Source organism: Ahaetulla prasina, chromosome 2, assembly GCF_028640845.1.
Source record: "Ahaetulla prasina isolate Xishuangbanna chromosome 2, ASM2864084v1, whole genome shotgun sequence".
Classification (NCBI taxonomy): Eukaryota; Metazoa; Chordata; class Lepidosauria; order Squamata; family Colubridae; genus Ahaetulla; species Ahaetulla prasina.
This window is the reverse complement of record NC_080540.1, coordinates 159,855,586-159,872,272: the sequence shown is the minus strand read 5'-3', so window position 1 is coordinate 159,872,272 and position 16,687 is coordinate 159,855,586. Positions and strand designations below refer to the sequence as shown.

Below are 16,687 nucleotides of genomic sequence, written 5' to 3'. Positions count from 1 at the left end.
ATACCCAACTTTACAATCTTTCTTGCCATGATTATTAAGCAAACCACTGCAGTTGTAGGAGCTTCATTATTGAAGGCTTTCAAGACGAGACTGGACAGCCCCTTGTCAGAAGCAGGGAGTTGGATTAGAGGACCTACAAGTCCCTTCCAATTCTGTTATTCTGTATTCTGACCACTGATCATCTCCAGAAGAACCATATTAAAACAGGATCGTTTCCAGTACCAAAAGTGATTTACATAGAGAGGAGCCATGAATACCACCATGTTAATTTGTATGCATTGTTGCTAATTCCTGTGAAAACATCATTTTTTTCTTTAGATTATGCTTGCAGTTGTAAGAATTTTTAAAAAGAGGGTTTGGAGTCATTATGTTGAATTTACACATCCAATGTGAAGAAACAAAAAGCAAATCTAATGCTTTTTACTGATTGTTCTTTTAAGTTTAGCGGATCTGGATATTGTCTCACTTCAGGACAATATTGGCAGGGCAGGATTGATACTCTCGATTTTGGAGAACAGACACTAAAGAAGTGGAGTTTATAAATGACTGCTTTAAGAAAAGCACTTGATTTCAGAATGGAGCTGTTCAAGCCCTTTTATTTTAGGCTGTGTTTAAAAATCAATAGGTTTTTTTGTCACCTGCAATTTATTTAGCTTTCTGTTTCAAAGTAATGGAGGTAATGTGTTACTTGTTATATCTTGTTTTCTGAAGTTGTCCAACTTTTCTCATCAACATGGAACATCATTTCTGCACTTCCCGAATAGTTGAGAAAAAACAAAGTTAACACTTTTTCAGTTTCTGACTTCCTCTGAAGCATGGCAGTGAGGCTTCCAGCCCTATTTTTACTTCGGGGAGGTTAAGTGGAAGATTTTACAACATAGGTGCATTAAGATTACTGGAGGATTAAGGAACCTTTAAAGCGCTCCATGGCTTAGGACCGGGATATTTACGGGACCGCCTTCTGCTACCACCTGCCTCCCACCAACCGGTGCGCTCCCATAGAGAGGGTCTCCTCACGGTGCTGTCAGCCAATGTCGGTTGGCGACCCCCAGGGGGAGAGCCTTCTCTGTGGGGGCACCTACCCTCTGGAACGAGCTTCCTCCAGGACTTCGTCAACTTTCTGACCTTCGGACCTTTCGCCGCGAGCTGAAGACGTATTTATTCTTCCGCGCAGGGCTGTCATAAAACGGGTTTTATTAGGATTTTTAATGGGGTTTTATGATGTTATGTATTTTATATTTAAATTATTGGCTAAATTGAATAAGCTTTTTAATTCTGGTTTTATTGTATTGTATTTGATTGTTATTTTATCTGGCTGTCAACCGCCCTGAGTCCTTCAGGAGAAGGGCGGTATAGAAATTAAATTATTATTATTATTATTATTATCTATTTTACCCGCATTTTTAATGGATGATTTTGCCGCCAATATGTAGCATTGTAGGGGGCTCTGGAGAGGGCAGAAAGGACCTGGAGACCCACACATGGTCTGCAAACAACTCACTCCTGCACTAATCGCGGCATTACTTATATACCGCACATGTCAAAAAGTCAGATGAAGTATCTTATGGATTCTATACATAAAGTCAACTCCCAGATTATCTTTGATATAATTAAAGGTTGCTCATCATTCTAAGCAAAGTCAGAGAGCTAATTCAGGTAACTGGCAGTCTGTAAACAGGGAAAGATGGAAGCTGCGACATCGCAACACAATCCCCACCTCCTTTGCACATGCATGAACGTAATAAAACAGACAAGGCTTCAGTCATGATCCCACAATTGTCATCTTATCTGTGCAGACACCAATGCTGGCATCTGCCTTGCCCTAAGATGGGCACCATTTCTGGGAATAATTTTGAAGTTTCTGCAGCACATCGAAAGTTTTTCCACAATGCCCACTCAAGCAGTTTCTACCTATACATTTTCTGATCTTTTTCTCCCTTTCCCTTTCCCTTTCCCTTTCTTTTCTTTCTTTCTTTTTTTCTTTCTTTCTTTCTCTCTCTTTCCTTCCTTCCTTCTTTCCTTCTTTTTTTTCTGTCAGGGTTCCAAGTAACACCCCCAATGAATGAAAACTCCAAGGCTTGAGTTTCCTCAAAGTTACACTTTATTAGAGATGTCATATTGGCACATCTGGGGAAATCCAAAACTGAAAGCTTCCAGAGTTTCCCCACCCAAAGGAAAGTTCAAGTCCCTGCCCAACACCCACAAGTCCATCACATGGTCCAATTAAAGCACTATCCCAATTGGAGATGCCTCCCAGTTCCAGCCTCCCAGGTGCAGGGCAAGATGTCCAATTTCCCATAGTAGTAAATGTGGCAGGTCTGAAGGCCCAATACAAAAGATGGCTTCCAGGCCTGACACTTACATACTTACTTTCTTTCTTCCTTCCTTGCTTCCTTCCTTCCTTCCTTCCTTTCTTCCTTCCTTCCTTTTCTTCTTCCTTTCTTTTCTTTGTTTTTTCCCTCTCTCTTTCTTTTCTCTCTCTACACCTCCCTTCTTCCTTCCTTTCCTACCTTTCAAGTATACCTCAAAATAAATTCCTCTATTTATCACTAATCATCTACCTCCCCTCTGAAGCTTCAGTGTTCTTCCTCTCACCCATCCAAGTGTTCTTACAATTATCATTCAGACAGAAGAGTGAGGGGGGAGAGCAGTTCCCACATCTGCAATTACTGTACCTAAAGCAGTTCTGTATTTGTTAATTTTTGTTCGTTTTGTTTTCAATTTGTTAATTTAAAAATTGTTAATTTTTTTAAAAAGTCACAGAACGCAAAGAATTGTAATGACATACGTTTGGTATAAAATGAGATCCCAAAAAGAGGAGTAAGTATTTGATATTTATTTGAAGAACTGGACTTTCATTTAAATAAACAAAAATGGCTGATCCAACATTTCAAATAAATTAGTACCAAATGTCAAACAAAATTAACAAAAGGGAAAATGGATTTTGTAACATTAAACTTTTAAAGCAACTGATACCAAAAGCAATAAACCAAATATTTTATTGCCCGCTTACAAATATTTTGAGCACCTTGAATAATTTTCATTGCTATCTGATCATTCTGGTAGCACCATCAACCTAGTGAGTTCAAATGTACCTGTGTATCCAGGTCTAGTAAGGGACTCGGACAACAGCTTGAGCTGAATATTATGTTCTTCAATCTGAAGCAGAAAGCAAAGTTTTGGCAACAACTTTGCAGCCAGTCTTAGAAGCCAGTCTCAATTTATTGCTGAACACGACACATCTGTCCCTGTTGCCAAATGACATCTCACTGTCATGGTTAAAGACTGGGAGGTTTTGTTGGCATAACTTTGTTTTAAAGCTATGTCAACAAAAGTCAAAGAGAATATCCGGACAACTCTAATATACAGAGATAGGATGTATCATGGACAACTAAAGCAGCTGTAGTATTTATGAACATTAGCGTTTTTTACCAATGTTGCCAATTTATTTCTGAATGTAAGGATTGGTTTTGGGGTGTGAGGAGGAAATTTCAGAAATCAAAGTTCAACGTTGGGTGTGTCTATTTTATTTTTGCATCTAGGTGCATCCTGTTGTAAAGGTCTGGAAATTAAATTAAATCTTAACACCAGAATGTGAAAACAGTAAATAAATCTGGTCATGCTGAACTCCAGATGTACCACCAATGATTGTTAGAAAGGGTGAGATAGGAGGGGAAGGCAGGCCACGTTTACGTAAAGAAGTTGGTTCATTACACAACCATCACCAACTCTTACAGCATGGACATATGACTGGGGTAAAATGAGAGGCTTATTATCAAAAGCAGAAAAGGAGCTTTCTTACCTGTAATAAACTTACGCATCAGGACATTAGACAATGCAAGTTGGAACAATTTATATAATTGCATTGTGCATTTTACAATGAGAGATACCACACTCTCTTTTATTTCAGATGTGAGATCGAAGATATGAAACTTGTTTGATGTGGAGCACACCTTCCCCTACACTATCTTTAAAAACCTGTCTTTTTATTCTGGAGTTGGACTGCAGGAAAATGGAAATGGACTTCAAAGCTGCTTTATAAATAGAAGAGAACATGGACAATCACAGAAAAGAAGAGGAAAAGGGAAGTGAAAGATCAAATGCAAAAGATGGGATTTTAAGTAAAAGATATATATTTTATCACATGTGGCTTTCTTTTCATTTTTTTAAAGCTGTCCTGTCATGAGGGCTAGAAAGCTACTTCTCAAAGGGAAAAATGATATTCTTGTACCACAAGGATTGAGTGGATAGTCTGTGCTGGAATTCTTCCGATCTTAATTCTGCATTGAATAAGCTTTATGACAAAGCTTAGAAAGCACAAGGTTGCAAACTTGTGCATGCTCAGGTAACATTTTGAGTAATCTGTTTAGCACTATATTGTTTTCTATATTGTTGGTTTCTGACTTGAAACCAAGGTGAACTATGTAAATCAGATTGGGTATAATCTATATCAGGAGTCTCCAAATTTGGCAACTTTTAAGACTTGTGGACTTCAACTCCCAGAATTCTTTAGCCAGCCATGCTGGCTGGGGAACTTTAAGAGTTGAAGTCCACAAGCCTTAAGGTTGCCAAGTTTGGAGATCCCTGATCTCTATCAAAGGAATTCCTCCCAGTTCTGTCTCTCCAACTGTAAAGATGTGCCTGAAACTTTCATTGTATTTGAATGATCAGACACTTTTATCCAGAGCCTGAGGCATCACTTGAACAATGCTAGCAGAAGACAGAAAGAGCATAGCAGATTAAATTCAACGATGAGAGCAAAAGTCTTCAGGATATAGAAGCTCTGAGCAAAAGGCTTCACGTTTAATTGAAGCTCAGAAAAAAAGGTTGACTAATCTTCAAGAAATTGAGACTTGGGAGAGTTATTATTGAGCATGTTACTTCTATTCCTTCTTGTTGATAATTGTCTTTGAAGATCAGGGACACTAATGAATCCAAAGCTTCCTTAACCCACTTGGCATGCCCTTACATTGCTTGTGGAACAGCCAGAGTTCTGGGACCCTCACTGGGTTGGAGTTTTCCACCAGCAATTAAGAAAGAGGACCTAGAGTGGATTTCTTTGGGATTTACCTTGCTCTATATTCTTCTTCTCACTACTCAACTTTCTTGAGAGGAAGCAACAGCTGTTGGGTTTATTTGTCTTTATCATGTTTTTTCCAGACTGAATTAGACTTACATGAAAGAAAAAGAAACAAAAAATTCCCCACAACAATTAAACAAAACAGGGAACCAGATGGTTAAACGAACACTTGCCTTTCATGTATGCAAAGCACAGGAATATGCCATATGAAGGAAACGGGATGAAACACATTGAAATAGGATAAGAAGACACAGCTGGGAAATCTACCAATTTTCTTTTTTCTTTTTGTCTAAACCACTGTTTCTCAACTTTGGGGACTTGAAAATGGGGGGACTTCAACTCCCAGAATTCCTCCGCCAACTGGCTGAGGAATTCTGGGAGTTGAAGTCCACCCATCCTCAAATCGCCAAGACTGAGAAACACTGGTCTAATCCTAAAGAACTTGAAGTGTGTTCTTATTCCACCTTCTAATCGCTCATCTTTATTTAATGTCTTATATAGGGCTCATCATGCAGATATCCTTCCTGGTTGATTACGATCATTAAGAATTTCAGAAAGTTCTGTTCAATTTTTGCATTAAAGCAGGATATTGCTTAATTTCTACAACACCGTCTAACAGCATTCCAGAAATCAGAAGGTAAGAGAGAATTGTGAATTCCTCCAAAACAGATTAATGACACTTTTGTATTAAGTGGGAGGCTTCCTATCAGAACTTTTATTTACAAATATGTACCTATTTATACCAATAAAGAGGTGAGGATTTCTAAGTGGAAAAAAGGGGGAAAAGGTACCAAACTCTCCCTTTATTTGTGACTCTCTCCAGTGTGATTCTCTTCCAGCTACTTTCCCCATAAATGAACTGAGATGTGCAAAAAAAGAGAGAAATATCAAGTTCAGCCCCCTTATTCCATTCAGAGCGCTTCACCTTTTTGTTACCTTCTGCATTTTGCAGGTGTCTGTCAATTACAACCATTTTTGTCACTTATGATGCAAGATATGCTCCAACTTTGTCAATAGACTTCATAGCTGATCTCATGTACAGCCTCTAAAAAGGTCTGTTTCCCAGAGTAACAGATAATTCTTTATAATTTGATTCTCCTTCCTGCTTCTTCTTTTAAGGGGAAGCTCGGTCTCCACTGGCAATTCTTGATTTGTACCCGCTCATTTCAGAACCAATCAAAATTTGGTTTTGTGCAGCATTGAAAGGGTGTTTCAAATAAGTTACGCTCGGTTGACGGTGATGGACGGGATTTCATCTATTCGTGATTGGGACAGCATCAACATTGTTCAGAAGAAAGAGTTCAGGCTGAGAAGTGAGTCCCAGGTGATACTAGGCAAGACAAAAAAAGAAGTTGATGGCAGTTAGAAATGTTGTTTCAGAAGCAAAATCCAGAAATCAAATATGAGATCACCAAATTCCCCAGGAGGTAAAGGAACCACTCAGGAAATGGCAATCAAAGCTGCTTCATATCTTCCAGAATATCATTTATTTCATTGGCTAACCTAGGTTTTTTGTGTGTGCAATTCTGACACAACTCCAAGCTGAGTAAGGACCTTAGTATAATGAAGTACGGCCCTATTCTAATTTTTCCAAGGTTGTTTTCATCTCTTGAGTTCTCTTGGATAATTTGAAGCCAGCTTTTAAGCATGAAGAACAGCAACAAAATCTGTGGATTTTAAGAGAAAATTGACATAGTAGGCCTTTTTTTTTTGTAGGCCATAATGCAGTTTGACTGAATTCACACATTTGCTGAATGCAAAACAGGCCATGTTATGGCTTAGCAGAGTAGGCAAACCCAACCCATTGCTAAATAATCCAAACGGCCACTTAATTATTAAGATCTATTTCAGAGATGCTCGATTTGTCAGGCTCCCTTTTAAAATTAAGCGAGAACAAGCATCCGGTGTGCTACAGCACTGAGCAGATTAGAAGCGAGAAGTTACTTGACAGCCAATCACAGGAATGCACAATCCAATCACAGTGTTCCAAAGTAGGCACCATTGGCGATGATTCATTATTCAAGAGGGCTGAACCAGGCTCTAATGAATGAACCACTCCCAGCCAAAGTCCAAATTGCTAAATTTGCAAGTAAATTACATCTAAGCCTAGAAGTTATTTTTTTTCCTTCCTAGAATAGGCGGCTTTTAAAATCATTCTCAAGTGTCTTTGCAGTTAGAAATATTTTATAGAGGTTTTTTGTTGTCAAAATCCAGTTAATGACTCCTGTTTTATATAAAGGGCAGACCTATTTGGTCTATTCTAAGAGTTAAAGGGATTTGTTATATCAGTGAATGAATCTTTGATAACATAGCAGCCATTATTTGACCCTATTCTACTGTTCCTTGGCTAAATATTTAAAAAATACAGTTGGCACTAAATCTCTGCAAGAGTTTGTTTCGGGACTTATTGAAGTGCTAAAGAAGGCTTCTGAAGATCTTCTGAGCAAAGGTCTCAAAGATGAAAAACTTCCTCATATCTGGAATTTTATATTTACAATTTCAATTACCCCTGGCTAGCATAGCCATGGAAATCAGCGGTCAAAGCAGTAAGTTGGGGGAACCTTAGTTTCTTGAAAACATCGGAGAACCAAGTCCCTGAGGACAGATTTTCTCTCTCACAAGGCCTGTTCTTTGCAGCTGACGCTTGGAGGGATCAGATTCCTTGCTGAAAAAACACGTCATCGTTTCAGCAATACCCGATAGAAATCTTGCCCATATTTTGCCTGAAGCTGCAAGGCAAACGTTTGCATCTGAGTAGGTGGTGTGTTTTCAACAGTAGATGATTGCTAGCCAGTATGGTATGATATTCGGTTGATTTCCTCATCTTTTTATGCCTCCTCACAAAGCTGTAAAGTGATATTCAGAAAATAAGACCCTGGTATGGAATCATTCAGCTTGGGTGAATGGGATCTCCCTCTCCAGCTTGCAAATTCTAGTACTCCTGAAGTTTGTATAGCTGATTGAGGTGATACATGTAGGGCTTAGAGTGTGTTCAATTCTGCATTAGGTGCAACAGTTTCATTTTACCTTAAGTTTAGCGGTAACAATTGCCAGGGATAGCCATGAGTTAAAGGGTGTGAAAAAAGTCAATATGGCAGTCATTGCCATTTTAAGTATTTGACACACACCTCCTCCTCACAGATGCCCTTACTGGCTGGTGGTTGGGAATCACATCTACATTAAGTAGACTTTCCATTAATTTGTTATCAACTTTGTACAAATTAATGTTTTGCTGATTAACATGATACTATTTGTTGTACTGCTTGACTGATAGGAACTTTTTTTAGTTATGCTTGGCAATCATTTTTCTTCAATTCATATAGAAATATTACTGTTTGACAACCCCCCTTTCCTATTATTTAGGAGTGAATTGTTGGATTTAACTTCATTATTGGGTTAAGTGTTTTCATTCCTTTGCCCTTTTCATTATAATGGAAGGAATGCACTTTTCTTAGTCATGATCTGAATCTGCTCTAGGAAATTCCAGAATTTCTATCCTGGAACACACACAGGGATCACTGAATCAGCGTAAGCAAGCCTCATCAGATTTTTAGAAGCATGAAATTGGGGTTTAAGTTACAGAGAATACAATTTCAGCTAACAATTACACTAACACCCAATCTCATTTAGACTCACAAATTGAAGACTATTTGCAATACCAATTACTCACTACCTTATTTGTGTGTTAAGAGAAATACACCAAATTAATATTTCAAGTTATTTCTGCATTCCTAGTTTTGGAAAGAACTGATCTGTAACATGTTCCTACCTGCTATAAAAACAGTGGGCGTGGATTACTATGAACTAGGCATACATATCTCATATAATAAAGGTAAAGGTTCCCCTCGCACATACGTGCTAGTCGTTCCCAACTCTAGGGGGCGGTACTCATCTCCGTTTCAAAGCCAAAGAGCCAGGGCTGTCCAAAGATGTCTCCGTGGTCATGTGGCCGGCATGACTCAACGCCAAAGGCGCACGGAACACTGTAACCTTCCCAACAAAGGTGGTCCCTATTTTTCTACTTGCATTTTTTACGTGCTTTCGAACTTCTAGGTTGGCAGAAGCTGGGACAAGGAACAGGGGCTCACCCCATTATGTGGCACTAGGGATTCGAACCACTGAACTGCCGACCTTTCAATCGACAAGCTCAGCGTCTTACCCACTAAGCCACCATGTCCCTATATCTCATATACTAGTAAAATATGAAGAAAGTCAACATGTATTGAGTGTTCATATATGGCAGTGCTTCTCTCTTCCTTTCACTTGGAATTTAACGCGTTTAAATGGATATAGTTCAGTTTAAAAGTGTTTTTAATGTTCTTGGGAATCCTAGAGATTTAAAAGTTCTTTTCAGCAGTGCTTCTAAAAATCAGGGCTTAGATTTTAGAAACTTCATGGTGCGATTGGAGAACTACAGATGTTCTATATTTGAAGGACTATTGTACGTACAACCACAGCTTGTGAGGAGACTTGCAACACGTCATTCACAGGACACTATTAATCTTAAAATGTGTACCCTTTTCTAGCACAGAAAAACAACACTCTAGGATTACCTAGCAACTAGATGAATGCACACATTGTTCTGGCTTTTACAAATGCTGCTTTACATCTCGATTTGCCAGACCTGCACTAAATTAATATTTCAATGAGTCATGATTGTATTTTGAAAGCTTTGACATTTTTTTCCCCCAAGAAGTCTTTTTCCCCCATTTGTATATGGCATATCGAATATTACCAAACATTTGTGTGATATAAAATTATGTATGTTTTTCGTATTGTAGGAATTGGAATGTTTCTTAGGGAGAAAAACAATTACTTACACTTTCCAGTTCCTTTAAAGCTGGCAAAGAAAGCTTGTCACAGAAGAAAGAAAGAAAGAAAGTTCTCATAATATGTAGTATGTATGAAAGAGGATGATTGCATTAGTTTTAATTTAATCTGCATATAAAAATTACTTGGAATATACTAGAAATAAATTTTCTTAGTAGGAAGTATATAAGCCTTATAACATTATTACATTGGCCAAGAACCTGTTAACATTTTATTTTACCACTGCAAAATGTTTGTTTCCGCAAATTAGATCAATAATATGGCTATGGAGTCATATGAAACGCATATATGCGTGTGTGTATATGTGTGTGTGTATGTGTGTTGTATTTACTACATTGTCTAAAGCAGGCATGTCCAAGCCACACATGGCCTTGGAGTTAGTAATACGATCCCACAGGTTCATAAATTTTTAACATCATATGATTATATATATATGAATATACATTAATAATATATATATTTTATTTGCAACCCAAGGCAATTCCATTTCACTCAGTGCAACCCAAGCAAGACAAAAGGTTGGACACCCATAATCTGAAGCAAGACCAATAACTAGGGTCAAAAGTCCTAAAATGCTTTAATCTAAACTTCCACATTGCTTGTCCTATTTGTGTAACTCAGTTACCTTTTGACTTGATCAAGATAAAAAGTGAAGGATTTTTTAAAAAAAACCACCTGTTTCTTTCCAAGAGTGATCAGCAACTGAAATTTCAGCAATTTCTTTGTTTTCCATCTTATCTATTTGTCAATGTCCCTGTTTACTAATACATTGCAACTTTACAGGGGTGAAGACTCAAAGTTTCTTTGTTATTTGCACGGAATGAGGTATTAAAGCAAGTTTTAAAGATGACCCTTTAGGCCTTCAGTTTTTGTTCATCCCTTCTTAATAATATGAAAAGATCAAATTGTTCACTGGAAATCTAAAAACAAAACAGCATTTTTTGACAGATGGAGATATCAAAATGCATGAAGAATGCATGTTCCAAAGAATCCATATTTGTAAAAATTAAGAGGTCAAATCAGTGCTTCTGGTGCAGTTCTTGAGTAACAGAAGATCTCGGGGCAGTCACAAAAATTATTTGTAGTAGGTTTAGAGAAGAAACATACAATATATGGTTTCACATCATAAAATTCACTGCCATAGGATGTGATGATGGGGATAAAAACTCAAATAGTTTTTTTTAAAGTTTTATTCAAATACAGGAAACTATATTTAGCAACAGGTATTAGTTGAGAGGGTTCAATACACTTTGATTTTTTCATTCAAACTTTACCCTTTGCCGAAGCATCTGGCCAGTCCCTATTATCAAAATAATGGTCAACCTTGGTTCTCATACAGTCAAAAAATCATACAAACTAGCAATAGCAATGGCACTTAGACTGATAAACTGCTTCAGAGTGTTTTACAGGCCTCTCTAAGCAGTTTACAGAGTCAGCATATTGCCCCCAACAATCTGGGTCCTCATTTTACCGATTTCGGAAGGATGGAAGGTTGACTCTACCTTGAACCAGTCAGGATCGAACTGCTGGCAGTCAGCAGAGTTAGCCTGCAATACTGCATTCTAACCACCGTGCCACCACAGCTCAATTACAGCGTATCTGCCGTTCTAGGTCCTTACTGTTCATTATAAGGATAATGCAAAACTTCACACAGATGTTGATACTAGAGCAGGGGTGTCAAACCCGCGTTGTCACATGACATATCGGGACTTCCCCCCCCCTTTGCTAAACCGGGCATGGGCGTGGCCAGCATGTGTCGGCCGGGAGTTTGACAGCCCTGCACTAGAGAGAGGAACAACTTTCAGATTTCTTTCAACAAGGGGATGCTTCATCAAGATGTGTTCAACCTTCTTCCACACTCAAATGATTACAGGATGGAAACTACTCATTCTCTAAATTGGAGGAAAGGTAGCTATCCTTTATGAAATGTTTTCCATGTGTGCTTGAGAAAGATATTATGCTGTGCCCCAAATTAGATCATCTTCGTGATGTTAATTTAAAAAGAAAGAGACCCAAGCTGAAAAACGTTCCATTTTTTTAATCAAAATTAGGTATACAGATTGGTTTAGGTCAGATAAAAATAGACATTTGTTTCACATTATACAAGCCATTATGTAGCTCAAATGTTTTAATACGTGATTGCTACATATCTCTGTTTTTTGAAATCTCGTACTATGTTCAAATAGTGTCAGACAGAAATTGACATCCCAAGAGGCAGTTTATCTTCCTTCTGAGAACTTACAAGTTTAAAGTGCATAGAAATAGTGTAGAGCAGCTGAGAGCCTGCTATATGTTTTAAACAGCAGAAATCCCAACCAGCCTCAGTGTAAACTATAATGCTAACAAAATCAGAAAACAGTCATCCATGCACAATACAAAGTTTGAAACGTCTACACAGAGAATGCAAGATATATCTATCCTTAGAATCTGCAAAGCATTAACATATAGTGTTTGTTGTTGGTTCAAATGTGGGCGGGATATGCCAAACCTTTTCTCCTGATATACACAGAAAAAGGGATAAAATACGCAAGCCAGCAAACTTCAACACAGAGCTATGAGATGATCAGACAAATTGCTCTTTAACATGTAGTACTCTGCTGTAGGAAATCTACATTGCCTACAACAGGAAGTGGGTGGTTCTCCATCAAATCTTAAGTCCTGTATAAATTCCTTTCTATTGAGTGGAGGTAATGATCCCTTGTTGATCTCAATGATCTATGAACTTTGTAGGCATGGGCATTTCTTTAAAAAAACCAAAACAAAACAGGAACAACCACCCAACTAGGAAAATAAAATTGTAAAGTTGTGCAGTCACTGTTTTAATTTAGATATGTGAGGTAGAAGGGTAGGTTTGTTTCAGGGGGTCCCATGCATGCAAAGTAGTTTACTTTATCACCCCTAAGTCCCAACTCGGAATTGTGGGATGATTCCAGTTAATTCTATTGAAAGCTTTGTGTATTTAATTTTACCTCTTCCAGGCAAATATTTTTTCCCCTTAGCAGCCAATGTGTGACCCAAAATTTTACAAGAATAGCCCCTGAGAGATTTTAACAGGGTAAACTCTTCCCAGACTCAACATGCAAGCCGACAAATCAAGCTGACAAATCTCCTACATTTGCATCCTTCCAACTGAAAAATATCATTAATAAGAAATGCTATGGTCAGCTAGGAGGTTCTCTGTTTAGGAGTCTGTTCCCATTGAAGCCAACAAAATGCAACAGTGACAATGTATTACTATTTCAAGATATCTGCTTAATTCAAGGTTAAGCAGCTTAGAATTTTAATAGAACTTGAGTCTGCTTAACTAGGTAACTTTTGACATAGACTGATCAGGAAACTGGGATAATTCTGATAAAAAGTTACAAATCAGCCTGAGTAATCTTTTCAAACTTATAAATACTTGAAAAGAAAAATGATAAATCACCTCTTTTAAATCTATACAAATAATGTAGTTTTAACCCAGACCCCGAGCAGTCCAATTTTTAGTAACAAAGAAAAATTAACCTTGCTAAAATGCATTAGTCATCCCAAATTTATCATAAATACTTCAAAAAAGTGGAAAAGTGCAAACACAAACCTCTTGGCATTGATGCTAAATGGGATAGCTGGCTGAAAGTGTCTAAGGGAAGATATTTTGCTTACACTTCATTCAGTTCTGACTATTATACCATAAAGAGTCTTTCTTTAGTCAAGAATAGTAGTTAGTATTATAATATATAAAGAACATATTTTTCAAATCAATTAACATCTGAATTTAGGAATTTCTTCAGAATTTGAAACACAATTAACAATTAACAACATACATATCAAAAAGTTAGTACCTCTATCTCAACTGTAGCAAAGTAAACAAGTAAACATTAATTTCATCACAAAGTTGTATTTGGACATCAGTAGTATTATTTGCAAGCGAGTCTTCGCCAACCTTTGCCTTCCAGATGCGATGGGGAAGTTAGAAGCTGTATAGTGTCAGGATGGCGTAGGCTGAATTATTGCTCAATGCGACTCTTAAAGACTCAACCCCCTCCATTCAGACTCGGGAAGGACCTTCTTTTTAAAGTGTATTGTACTTTATGAAGGTGGTTCTGCTCAAATTGTAGTAAGAAAATCCTGTTCTTTCTCATTTGGTTGCTCCCCCTTGTGATAGTACTACAAATCCCAGAATTCTTTGTTATCACTCTTACTGGTTGCAAAGACTGGGAATTCTGGGATTGTAGCCCCAACACATCTTATAGAGGCCTGATAGGAAGATTGCACAAGGTTAAGTAAGTAAGATAGTAAGATCTTTAAATAAGATCCTTGGGGGGAAATATATACATGGATTAAAAGCTGTTTGCCCTCCATCTTGACCAAAAGCTCAGGAGTGAAATATTCTCGGTTCTTAATATGGTCTCTCTCTCTCTCTTGATACTTATCCCTTCCCTGAGAGCAACTGTTAAGATATTAGGAAAGATTTTGCAATGCTTTGTTTGAGGAATGGGGCAACCAGCAAAAACATAGGTAAATCATTAATGAAAATGACAGAGGGAGCAAAATCGAGCCACTTATAACACACAGTCACATTCTTAGCTGAGCATATGCTTTTTAAATGGATGCTTATTTAATATTTCATGCCAGGAAACATTTCTGGCTAAAGGAAAATGTTCATATCCTCATAGATAAGTAATTTGACAGCCAGAAACCCTTCCTTAATATAAACATGCCTGCCATAAAGAATGGCAGGAAATACAAATATAGTACTATCTTGCTTGAGCAAATGAGTATTAAGCACACAAAGGATGGAAAATATTTGTAAATACTGAATACAATTTTTCTGTTCTAAATCTGGATTTGATCTTATAAGCAAGCAGTCTCTCTGCAGTTAATGACTGGGCTTATATTCTCCATTATAATCATGCAGGTCTTTCTTCATGATTTTGACTCAGATGCTTAAAGAGTCTGGCCATCTGTTTGACCATAGGGTGTCCACTTTTGGTAAGTCATTAAGTTATTTTTGCAGTATCTGCACCTTAGCTGGGAAACAGCTCAGCCTGGCATCACAGAGAACTTATTGTTGGCACATAGGCCACTTGGTATCAGAAGACATTCCCAGCTTTGCCAATTTACATAATCAACTGAAAGGAGGAGTGGTCTATATGGGTTTAAATTAATTAGATTGGATATTTCCCCCCAGATTCTAGCTCCTCTTCATTCACAGATAGTGATTTAACCAACACTACAGATAAACTTTTTACTCTAGATCTGAATACTGGCCTCTGGGGGGGAAATGCCCTGACATATAGAAAACAAGCTTGACAATGATTAAGATTTAAGGAGGTTCCCCCCCCCTTTTTTTTTTAAGGCAGGCAGATTCTTCTCCCACCTATAGTTTTATTGCTTCTACAGAAATTTATTTGTCGCTTGAAGCACAGAGTATGGGCAAAGATGCATTCCTGAGCTCCAAAGAACTGTTGCTTTTAACTAGCAAACTTAGATATCTGTATTCCAACTACAGATGCTGGCAACATTCTATTAAAGGGCAATTTATGAAATGTAATTTTATGCCATTCGGTTTATTAACATTAATTCGGTAAGTCTCAACTGGAGTGAATTAGCTTCTTGGTTAAATTATAAAGTATCTTAGCTTTTAGCAGCAAACAGAGAGATCTCCACTGAGAACTAATGCAGTACTAAGAGAATCAAATTTTATCCCGAGTGTGATTGTTGGGGATTAACAGGGAAAAATACACATAAGCTTTTCTCATATACATCCAATAATTTTTAAACACCATTATCACAATTTTAACACTGTGCAAAATTGCACATACATTTGGATATGTTTACAAAGTAAACCATAGAAACGCACTGGCCCTGATGGCTACTTTTTCTGCAGTAGACACAGTAATTAATTAACTGCCGCTGAAGGCGGATCTTCAGTTAGCAAAGTTCTTGTGACTCTTACCGTATGCCCACAAGCCAGGAAAGAAACTCCGAGAGCAATTAAGCACTGCCAACTCTGAAAAAGAGAGAGGAATCCCAAATTAATGGTGCGTTTATTAAAAGACTCAAAGACTTTTTCCCTTCAAGCAAATCAGGGAAGCACCACCATTATCCCTCCCCCTGCTCTGTTCTATGAAGCCCCACCATCCCTCAGATTCTACTCCGTCTCCCCTCCCAAATTTATTTCAGAGAGAAGTGTCTGCAGACAGGCTTTAAAATAGGAGCCAGAGATGACACATAATTCTGATTCTGGTCAAGGAGAAGAACAACACTGTCAGAAAAAACAAAGCACTTACTTTGCAGCACTTGCTATATATGCATGTCAAGAAACAAACCTGATCGAATTATTTCACCCGACGTTCCCTGGGAAGATTTTATGGCTCTGCCTGTCTACATCCTAGGAAGCCTTTTCCTACCAGCTGCAAATCTAAAAATCATCATCTTTAAATAGATGTTTTTTATTCCTACCAATTTCCTAGTCAACCATACAGATAAGTAGCTCTCTGATTGCGAACGAACTCATAAAAATCATTAAAACAGTTTTTAATCAAGCTTGATACACATGAATATTATAGTCATTAAACAAAGGAGGCCTCTGGTAGACGCCGATGGATACAACTTGCTCTAGTCAGCGTACAATGCTAGGAGTTATAATTAAGCTCTATTTGCCAGGCTACAGATTTCTCAACCCTGTTCATCCTGTCTTGGATGTTTCCTAAGTTGTTTCCTTTTCTCCTTTTTGTTGGACACCAGCTGTCTTCATTTCCAAGCTGTGAGCTTTCTGGACGGTCACATGGCTGG

At 37.8% G+C, this 16,687-nt stretch overlaps 1 protein-coding gene across 4 annotated transcripts in view; it reads right to left on the bottom strand.

Annotated features, from left to right (window-relative positions):
• Positions 1–2,789: 2,789 nt before the first annotated feature.
• SLC11A2 (solute carrier family 11 member 2) overlaps positions 2,790–16,687 on the bottom strand; it is a 67,070-nt gene continuing 53,172 nt past the window's right edge. For all 4 annotated transcript variants that reach the window (XM_058168712.1, XM_058168713.1, XM_058168711.1 and 1 more), the window contains 2 exons: positions 15,849–15,902; positions 2,790–6,410 (listed from right to left, as the gene is read on the bottom strand). In XM_058168712.1, coding sequence (XP_058024695.1) covers positions 6,333–6,410; positions 15,849–15,902 — 132 coding nt within the window. In that variant the 3' untranslated portion in view covers positions 2,790–6,332. The remainder of the gene's footprint in view (positions 6,411–15,848; positions 15,903–16,687) is intronic.